At 41.8% G+C, this 10,574-nt stretch overlaps 1 protein-coding gene across 1 annotated transcript; it reads left to right on the forward strand.

Moving 5' to 3' along the window:
- The first annotated feature begins 435 nt into the window (after window positions 1-435).
- On the forward strand, window positions 436-9,106 carry NOPCHAP1 (NOP protein chaperone 1). Its single transcript, XM_037996598.2, has 4 exons — window positions 436-605; window positions 2,598-2,684; window positions 6,163-6,299; window positions 8,864-9,106. The coding sequence occupies exons 1-4, from the start codon at window positions 491-493 to the stop codon at window positions 9,080-9,082; spliced, it is 558 nt and encodes a 185-aa protein (XP_037852526.1). The 5' UTR covers window positions 436-490; the 3' UTR covers window positions 9,083-9,106.
- Window positions 9,107-10,574: the final 1,468 nt, after the last annotated feature.

The following is a 10,574-nucleotide window of genomic DNA, read 5'->3' on the forward strand; positions in this document are numbered from 1 at the left end:
TGTTTCAAAAAGAAAGAAACAAAGAAAGAAAGTAGAATGGTGGTTACAAAGGGACTGGACTGGAGTAGGGGTAAATGGGTATAGTTTCAGTTTTGCATGAAAATGACCCACAGGTCTGCCACCACTGAATTGTACAACTAAAAATGGTTAAGATGGTAGATTTTGTTACGCGTTTTTTCACCAATTAAAAAAAATTTTAATAAAAAAGGATAAAGAGGAGGGCAGCCTAACGTTATGCCCTTTATGCCCGAATTTGGCGACATCGAGCCAGCTCTTTTTTCCTATGACAGAGTCCGAACCTTACTTTATCCCAGGGGTAGGAATGGCCCCAGCTCCCGCGCAGCCTCCCGGCTGCACCACGCTCACCCCGCCTCTCTCTCCGCTCCTTACTCCGCCCACCGCAGTTTCCTCCAATCGCGGCCCTCGCCCCGCCCCCTTACCCGAGCCTCTTTCCTGCATCCGGGCCTGAGAGGGCAGGCTTGAGGGAAGCATGGAGGTCCATGGCAAGCCCCAGGGTAGCCCAAGTTGCTTGTCGCCCACCCGGGACTCCTCTGGAGTCCCAGTGTCCAAGGAGCTGCTGACGGCGGGAAGCGACGGCCGCGGAGGTGACGGACGGGTGACAGAGGCATGGGCCGCACACGTGCGGCGGAGGCGGCGCGGCCGGTGCAGCCCGGGGGCCGGTGGCTTCCTGCCCGGGCTCCGTACCCTCGAGGGGAGCCCCGGGGACTGCTGCGGGATTCCGGCGTGCTTTGCCAGAGCAAGGGTGGGGGCTTTGGGGCGGGCACCCGGCTGCGGGCCCGGAAGGGTTTCCCCAGCTAGTGGTTCCTATTCTGCAAGGTAGTGAGCGCCCACCCTGCCAGGCGCCGCTGCTAGGCACCTCCCCTGCACTGGAAGCTGGGACGCTCTGGAACTCTTCTGGAGAAGGGAGGGCTTTTGGTCTGGCTGCCTGGGTCAGAGCAGTTGGCTGGTAGGGGGAAGCGGAGTAATATTATGCTAACAGTCCCTTCCTCATTCACACCCACACCGACCACCCGTTAGTGTTGCTGTCTTTTTTTTTTTTTTTTTTTTTTTTTTTTGAGACGGAGTCTCGCTGTCTCCCAGGCTGGAGTGCAGTGGCCGGATCTCAGCTCACTGCAAGCTCCGCCTCCCGGGTTTACGCCATTCTCCTGCCTCAGCCTCCCGAGTAGCTGGGACTACAGGCACCCGCCACCTCGCCCGGCTAATTTTTTGCATTTTTAGTAGAGACGGGGTTTCACCGTGTTCGCCAGGATGGTCTCGATCTCCTGACCTCGTGATCCGCCCGTCTCGGCCTCCCAAAGTGCTGGGATTACAGGCTTGAGCCACCGCGCCCGGCAGTGTTGCTGTCTTGTACAACAAGACATGCATCCAGGAAATCCACACAGCATTTCAGACACTATAGGTAGAATTTTAAAACATGAATTCGAATCCCAGCTCCACTAGTAATTAACTGGTGGGACTTAGCATTATTTTCATTCCCTAAGCCTCAGTTTTTGCATTTGGAAAATGGTGGGAATAGTAATGCCTGTAGAATTTTTGTGAGGAGGAGAATGCGTAAAAAGGCTTGGGCATGTTGTCAGTAAATACCAGCTTGAAGAAGGGTTTTATGAGGACCCAGAGATTCTGAAGGAAGTATAATAATGATAACCAAAGCTTATGTAGTCCTTACTATGTATGCCTCAGGAACTAACTCATCTACTCGTCACAACAACCCTTTGCAGAAAATCTGTTATCTCTGTTTCATAGTTGAGGAACCTGAGACATGATTTATCATACAGGTAATTTACTTTCTGGAGATCATGTGACTAGAAAATAGCAAAACTGGGACTTGAATTCAAGTAGTCTGGCTCCAGAGTCTGCTCTGATCTCGAATCCAGTAGGCCTTCAGTAGTAGGCATTCAATGGATGTTTGTTACGCTCTGCTTTGCTGATTTGTTTTTTAACCAGAGAGTTAAGGGATTTTCCGGGTATTAGAAACAGGGTGTGCAAAGCCTTGAGTTTTGTAAGTTCCCCTCTTGGAACTCTGATGGGATAGAGAGTTGGGATGATTTGAGTAGTGAGAGATGAGGGTGAAAAGGTAGAGTGGGTGACAAAATCGCCAAAACACTGTTTTTCTTGGGTTGAACATCTTCACGGAAGGGAAAATACCAGGCAAGCGTGTTTTACTAATGAAGAAACAAATGCTTGGAGATCAGGTGAATGGCCCAGTGTTACACAACTAGTAACCATTTCTGGCTTCACTTAACCATTGTTATGCTCTGTACTGCTTCCTCCATTCTGTCATTGCAGACCCACGTTTGTCTACTGATGAATTTCTGATCCAGAAAAGTGCAGATTAGTGTGCATTTATTACCTGGCATTGGTATTAGAGGTGAATAAGACAGATGTAAGAAAGGAGAGGTATCTGTACATAAAGAATTAAAATGTTGTAATGGAGCTTGGAGTGCTGCTTTAAAAAAAAATCTTGGGGTGTGTGAACAGTCAAGACTTAAAGACTGGTCATGTGAGAGGCTTACTGATGGGCTTTTGCTTTTTTATGCAGTGGTAAATTAAGGGTGTTTGTGTGTCTGTATTTTCAGGTATATGGGACAGGTTACTCATCAACTCCCAAACTAAGTCCAGGAAGACCTCCTCTCTTCAAACAGTTCGGATAGAGAGGAGTCCCTGTAAGTACCTCTTCCCCTCTCTCACGCTCTCTAATGCTGAGTTTTGTCTAATTAAGCTGTTATTTGTTGGGACGGTCTCTGCCTTTATGGTCAGGTATCAAACCACAGATAGTCCAGTGGAACAAGTCTTACTTGGGATTTACATGATAAAGTCGGTACACAGGATAGAATTTCTTACATTATTTCTCTACCTTAAGAGGGTAGCTTTTTTGTGAAAAACTGCTTGTTGGATGAATTTTGGGAAGTCAAAAACAATTGTTAATCTCCATGGCAAATTTTTTTAGAGGTTACTGAGCTTCAAACTTAATATATGTGGATGGAAAACCACAACCACATCCCATTGAATTGGACACAATTATTTAAATGATAAATATTACTTAGAATACAGCATAATGGCCAATTCTCTTTATTAATTATTCTGTAGTGTTGCTGTACTGCACATTCATAAGTATGTCCCACACTCAGACTTTAAGTATTACATGAATGCCCTCTCTGTAATTCACTCTTAATGTTAAAAAAAAAAGGCAAAAATTCAATAGAAACAATGTAAATAAGCATGAAAGTTATCACATCAATAAACTAAGAAATCATGAGTATTCTGAAAGGAGAATTTAACTAGCATTATTACTGTAGCACTAAATCTACAATAGCTAAAATGACCACATGGTGGCTGTCCATCCAAAAACCAGTTTTTGTGGATATAGGTTTTTGTTTTGAGGGGTTCCTTACCTAGGAGTGGAATTGCAGGTATATGGAAGGTGTGAATTTTTTTTTTTTTTTTTTTTACGAAGAAGAAATTGCCATTGTGCATTTCCACCAGCAAGGTATGAGAGTTTAGTCGCTGCGTATCCTAACTAAAATGTGGTGTGGCCTTTTTAATTTTAACTATTCTAGTGTGGATATAGTGGTATCACGTTGTGATCTTAATTTGTTTATAATGGCTAACAATGTTGAGCATCTTTCCGTGTGTCACTGTTTGTATGTCTTTGGTAAAGGGCCTGTTCAAATCTTCAGCACATTTAAAAAATCAGGTTTCTCATTGTAAACATCATTCTTGATAGTGCAGCTCCGTTGGTGATAGACTTACCAGCCCTGTGTGTCTGAGAAAGTCTTTATTTTGCTTTCAGTTTTTGGAAGATGCTTTAATGGATTTAGAATTCTAGGTTGACAGTGTGGGTTTTTGCTTTTTCTTTTTTCTCCAGTACCTTAAAAACGTCACTACTCTTTCTTTTCAGTGGCATTGTTTCTGATTCCCGTGTCTACTGTCAATTTGTGTCATGAATATGGTGTTTCTTTTCTTCTCTGGCTGCCTTTAAGATTGTCTTCATTACTGGTTTTTACTGATTTTATGTTGATGTGCCCTTTGTAGGTTTCTTTGTGAGTCTTGAGCTTGGGTTTGTTGAACTTACTGGATCTATGAGTTTATAATTTTTATCAAATTTGGGAAACTTTTACGGATGTTGTTGCTTGCTCCTGTCTTGCCTCTCCTGAAGGGACTCCAGTTACACCTAATTTTGCCAGTTGGGGTTGTCCCACAGCTCATTCATTGTTTGTTTGGGTCTTATGTTTTGTGTGTTTCAATTTGGATAGCTTCTATTGCTGATTTCCTTGAGTTCACTATTCTTCTATATTGTCTAATCTGCTGTTAATTCTATCAAATGTATTTTTTCAAGGTAGATACAGTTTCCACCTCTAGAAGTTTGAGACTGTTTATATCTTTTGTTTCTTTCCTTGTGTTTGTGCTTTTCTTCCTTGAACATACAAAGTATATTTATAAGAGCTGTTTTAACATTCTTCTTGCTGATTCTATTGTCTGCCTCATTTCTGAATCTTTATTTTTTTCCCCTATTCTTTATGGATTATGTTTTCCTGTTTATTTGTATGTTTGCTAATTTTTTATTAGATGCTGGACATTTTTAATATTATGGTGTCATGTGTTGGATATTATTTAATTTAGAAGAACTACGACTGGACTAGCCTCAGCGTTCAGCATATACTCTCCTAGAGTACCATGGAATTATTTGGCTTCTGAGGATCAGGGTTCAGGCCACACATTTTGGTACTTGTTTTGCTCTACTTGATTCATTAGTTGGAAACAAAAGCGGGACCAGATTTTCTGTCTGTAGCAATAGATTTAAATCTGAGGACGGAAAAATACCTTTTGTTTGTATTAGTAATTTCTCTTTCTGTATATCTGAAGGGGAATGAGAGCTAACATTCCCTATTGTGTAGGGCTTTATTTGTGTACATGCTGTTAGGGAGTCCTTCCAGCACCTTATTTTACAAATAGAGGTCGTCTACTTGACCTTGGCCACTATTTTCTTTTCGTCTTCCTTACGCTGGACATTTTAGTCATCTGTTATGTAGCCATAGCAGTTACGTAAGTTCTGAGAGCTTGTTATATGCATGGTTATGTGCTGGGCCTCTTCTGAGAGAGAAAATAAATATCCTTGTTTGTTGACTGCTCTGTATTTGGCACAGTGACTGACAGTTATCACTCCCTTTTTATAGATGAGTACACTGAGGTTTCAAGTGGTAGAATTAAGTGTATTAATTAGGATTCTTGGTTGCAAATGGCTAAAATCCAGCTCAGATTGCCTTAAGCAGAAAAAGAAATTATGTTGGCTCTTTTTATTGGGGGAAAAAGTACTCCAGGTGCAGTAATTTCAGGTGCATCTGGATCCAGGTGCTCAGTGTCCTCAGAGGTCAGCCACTCTGTCTCTTAGTTCTGCTTTCCTAGGCATTGGGCTAATCTAGAGCATACTCTTCCCCCACGTGTAGTGAGTTGCCAGTTTATCAGCAGCTTCAGCCTTATATTCAGCCAACTCAGTCATTCACTCAGAAAGATTTCTCTGTCAACAGTTCAACAAAAGGTCCCGAGTAATCTCTTATTGGCCCGACTACAGCAGCGTGTCACTGTGATACCACTAAAGCACGGTACAGTGGCCAAGGATGTGGAGGATGTAGGCATGGGGTGAGGGGCAAGAGTGACTAAGAGTGACACAAGCTTAAAAGGAAAGCAAGGGTTATATTATCAGAAGAAAGGGAACAGATGTTGGGTAGGCAGAAATAACCACTACTTAATTAACCGGCCCAGGGTAATTCAGATAGCGGTAAAACTAAGATTCTGTACATACCTAGTCAGTCTTACCCTAAAGCCTCAGAACCTGGTGCTCTTAACTGTTAAGTCACACTGCCTCCCTATTTAGTTACTATTCGTTGAATGCCAGCCTTCTAGGAGTTTACAGTCCTGGGGATATATGAGAAACATAAAACATTTGAGAAACAATTAATTGCTGGATTGTGTAGTCCTACTGCTTTATTCAGAAGAGGATGGAGGGTTTTTAAATGAAGGGAACTAAAAGATATGTAATTATGGTTGCTGTTATTAATACTCAATTCAGAAGTGTTTATAGGAAATCCTAGGTTTAAGAATTTACTAGCATAAATGTTCATATGCTGTATTTACTTCCCACAGTATTGGACCAGGTGCAGACCTTTCTCCCGCAGATGGCACGGGCAAATGAAAAGCTAAGAAAAGAAATGGCAGCTGCACCACCTGGTCGTTTCAATATTGAAAACATTGATGGGCCTCATGATAAAGTTATACAAATGGTAAATATGCTTTGTTTTCATATGGTGAAATTACTAGTCTGCTTGTCACCTAAGAAGAAGAGAACTTTTCCATTTTATTTTCAAGTTTTCATTTTCCTGGTGTTAACTGTTTCCAATGTTGTATAGGTACATAGTCATTTTATGATTTAGTCATATGATGTCACTTTTTCTAAGTCAAATGCTATATTTGTTATTCTGAAGCATTAATCTACTCAATGTCCTAACTGGATTTTTTTTTCTATCCAAGCCCCAAAAGAGGTAATCATAGTCTGATTTATTGAGTATGCAAAAATAAATGATATGTAGAAGAGAGCAATTGATTACATAAGCTATGTGTAAAAATGTTCTCTCAGTTTATACTCATGTCTCGTTTCTGCACTGGAATTCCCTTTATAATATCTGTGTCTGGACAGAGCTGAGACAATTGTTATTGATATCTAATTCATTAGCCAATCTGGTCAGCTCTCCCTCCAGAATATATCCCAAATCTAACCACTTTGTACAACCTCTGCTGTTCCTTTGGACCTTTGTTGGCCCAGGTAACTATGGTCTCTCCTTTGGAGTATTGCAGCAATTTCTTAACAGGTTTTCCTGCATTCACTGTTTCTTCCCTTTTGGGACCTGGGGGCTTCCCATCATGTTTCAAATAAATTAAGTCCTTCAAGGGGCCCATATGATCCTGCCTGCAGTTCTCTTATCTCAGAGGTTCCCAACCCCCAGGCTTTGGACTGGTACTGGTCTGTGGCCTGTTAGGAAGCAGGTCGCACGGCAGAAGGTGAGCGGTGGGTGAGCGCGCATTACCACCTGAGTTCTGCCTCCTGTCAGATCAGCAGCGGTATTAGAGTCTCATAGGAGCGTGAACCCTATTATGAACTGTGCATGTAAGGAATCTAGGTTGTGTGCTCCTTTTGAGATTCTAATGCCTGATGATCTGAGGTGAAACAGTTTCATCCCAAAAATATCCCTGCCAAGGTCCGTGGAAGAATTTTCCACAAAACCGGTCCCTGGTGTCAAAGAGGTTGGGCACTGCTGCTCTGTCTGACCTTATCTCCTACACAGTTCTCATCATTTACTGCCCTCCAGCACCAGTCTCACTGTGCCCGATCTTCTCCCCTGCGGTTTTCTCAGGTAGAATGCTTTTCCCTCAATTTCTCCATTTCGACTCCCTCTGTCTCTTTTCAGTTGTCACCTGATCGAGAGGTCTTCCCCCATAGCTCTATTATTATTTTATCCTGGTTTATTTTTCCATATTTTCACAATCCTACATTATGCTTTATATGTGTTTGTTTATTGCCTTTCTTTCACCTCTGGAACAAGAGTCAACAAATGTTTCTGTAAGAGGCCAGATAGTAAATACATTAGGTTCTATGGGGCTTACTGTCAACTCTGCTGTCATAGTGTGAAAGCAGCCATTGGCAATACATACACGAATAAGCAAGGGGAAAACATTTTATTGGGGGAAAAAAACTCCAGGGGTGGTGATTTCAGGTGCACCTGGATCCAGGTGCTCAGTGTCCTCAGAGGTCAGCCGCTCTGTCTCTTGGTTCTGCTTCCTAGTATTGGCCTAATCTAGAGCATGTTCTTCCCCCACCTGTGGCAGTTTGCAGTTTATCAGCAGCTTCAGCCTTAGATTCAGCAACTCAGAAAGATTTCTCTCTCAACAGTTCCAACGGAAGGCCCCAAGTGATCTCTTACTGGCTCAGTTAGAGTAGTGTGTCACTGTGTATGGGTGCTGAAATGAGAATTTCATACAATTTTCACCTTTCGTGAATAGCAGTATTTTAATTTCTTCCCCCCAACCACTTAAAAATAGAAAAAACATTCCTACTTTGTGAGCTGAACAAAAGTAGGCATTGGGCAGGATTTGGCCTGCAGGTTGTAATTTATCGGTCTCTGCCTGAAAATGTAAATTTTGCCAAAGCGAGAGGTTTGTTTTGATTTTTTTGTTGTTGTTGAGTCTCTGGTACCTAGTGTAGTGCCTAACTTATGTTAGTTTTTGCAGAATGAATGTTGTTGAATGTGTTTAAGGTATATAGAATTAGGCCATAGCAGGTATTTTAGACACTTATCGTAAATTTAAATCATCATTATGACAGACCCTGGCAACTAAAAGTATAAAAGAGCCATGTTGTATTAAAAACGTTTCTTATCCTTGTGGCCTGGTGTGCTGTCTCACACCTGTAATTGCAGCACTTTGGGAGGGCAAGGCAGTGGATCATTTGAGGTCAGGAGTTCAAGACCAACCTGGCCAACAGGGTGAGATCCCATCTCTACTAAAAATATAAAAATTAGCTGGATGTCGTGGGGCATACCTGTAGTCCCACCTACTTAGGAGGCTGAAAGGTGCAAGAATCGTGTAAGCCCAGGAGGCGGAGGTGGCAGTGAGCTGAGATCACGCCACTGCACTCCAGTCTGGGCAGCAGAGCAAAACTATCTCAGAAAAAAAATTCTTATCCTTTATGTTTCAATATTTTTGCTGAATATTGGTTATTCTCAATATTGTTTTATTATGACTTTTTAAGGAATTGCTCTGAAATAGATTTCCTGCCCACTACTTTTTGCAGGATGTGGCTTTGTTTGAGATGAATCGGTCGGATTCAAAAGAAGCGGACAGTTCAGAAGATAGTTCACAAGACAGTTCAGAGAACAGTTCAGAATCAGAGGACGAAGATGACAGCGTCACATCTGAAGTCACCATAGATAACATTAAGCTTCCCAATTCTGAAGGTGGAAAAGGCAAGATTGAAGTTTTGGACAGTCCAGCAAGTAAAAAAAAGAAATAGTCAAATAAATTATCTGAAAAGAAACAGGTGACGTATGTCTGCAAATTCTGTGAAAAAGAATGATTCACTGACTCTTGCTTTTCAGTCACCTATAGTGCTTTTATGTGTTAAAAACTTTAGACAAATTAAATTTGACAGAGTTTATTTGATCAAAGAATGATTCATGAGTTAGGTAGCATTGTAAACTGAAAGGAATTCAGAGACCTGCTCTACAGCATAGAAAGTGTGCTTTTATCAGCTGAACACAGAAGTAGAGTACAGAAATAACTTGATGGGTTACAGCTAGGTGTTTGCCTAAATAAGGCAAAGAGGAGACCTAAGGCTGCCCGATGTCCCATAGGTATGGTCTGATCTAAGGAGACCTAAGGCTGCCTCGTCTGATGGGCTGAGGCTTGGCTGTTTGTGATTGGCTGAACTTGGCTATTTGCTATAAAAATAGACTCCTGAGTTAGGTTTTGGTGTGTTCATGATTGCAGTTAGTAATGGCCTCCTGCTTATTTAACAGTTTCCTTTTTATCAGTCTCTGGATCTTGAAGAGATTGACCAAAACCTTAGGCATTGATGCCACTCTCCATCACCATTATAATGGACTTGTTTGGTCTCAGGATGGAATTCACAAGTCATGATGTTAGGTCAGTAAGACCATTTAGCGCATAATGGATGGCTGTATAAAAGTGCTTAAGACTCTTGAGAGGGTATCACACACCAAAGAGACTATTACGATGACTTTCAGGAGAATAATACCAAGAAACTGAAGTGTACTCCTTGACAGGAGCCCCTATGAACCATACTCATCAAAATCAAACAAGTCAAAGTTCAGGCAATATAGACAGTTCACAGTATTTGAGACCAGTTAATCATGGTATTTGTTTGGGAAGTGACGGTGATTAAGGACTGTGGTTGCTGTAAATGGTCTTATTTAAAGAGGTAGCCATTTTTTGTCATTAGCCTTGTAACAAAAGTCATAGGAATCTGGAGACCCCCTGGAAGAAACATAAAGATTAGAAAACCTTGGAAAAGCCCAGCTTGTCATCCACCATTTGGGATGCCTGCAAACTAACTGTTAGCTCTTCCTGCAAACATCATATGTTCTGTTCCCTTGAGAAATGTCTTTCATGCATACGGTGGCAGTGTCCAAAGAAACAACAGTATCAGTTACATTATTGTATTGAATTTTCTGTAGTAGCAAAATCTGGAAAAATAGGTACAACATTCAGTTTTGTTTAGCGCCACACATAACTCCCAACGTGAGCAAAGAGGAGATCTAAGGCTGCATGATATCCCATTAAGTGCTTTTGTTAAATACTTTCAGAGGGTGACTTCTACCCCAAGAGGTCTAGTTGGCCATAAAAGAAGATTTTTCCCTATCTCTGCATTAGTTTTAAATTCCATATGACTAGCACCCAACCACCACAGTGAGTGAGTCCCCAGAAGCCCCACTGCAATCTTTCCTCAGTGGAAACTAGCTTATCTTTTTTTTTTTGAGATGGAG

Source organism: Chlorocebus sabaeus, chromosome 11 (assembly GCF_047675955.1).
Source record: "Chlorocebus sabaeus isolate Y175 chromosome 11, mChlSab1.0.hap1, whole genome shotgun sequence".
In the NCBI taxonomy this organism is placed as follows: domain Eukaryota; kingdom Metazoa; phylum Chordata; class Mammalia; order Primates; family Cercopithecidae; genus Chlorocebus; species Chlorocebus sabaeus.

Coding starts and splice junctions, on each gene's coding strand:
- NOPCHAP1 (XM_037996598.2), top strand. CDS start 491: ATGGAGGTCCATGGCAAGCCCCAGGGTAGCCCAAGTTGCTTGTCGCCC. Junction 2,685..6,162: donor TCGGATAGAGAGGAGTCCCT/GTAAGTACCTCT, acceptor TACTTCCCACAG/TATTGGACCAGGTGCAGACC. Junction 6,300..8,863: donor ATGATAAAGTTATACAAATG/GTAAATATGCTT, acceptor TACTTTTTGCAG/GATGTGGCTTTGTTTGAGAT.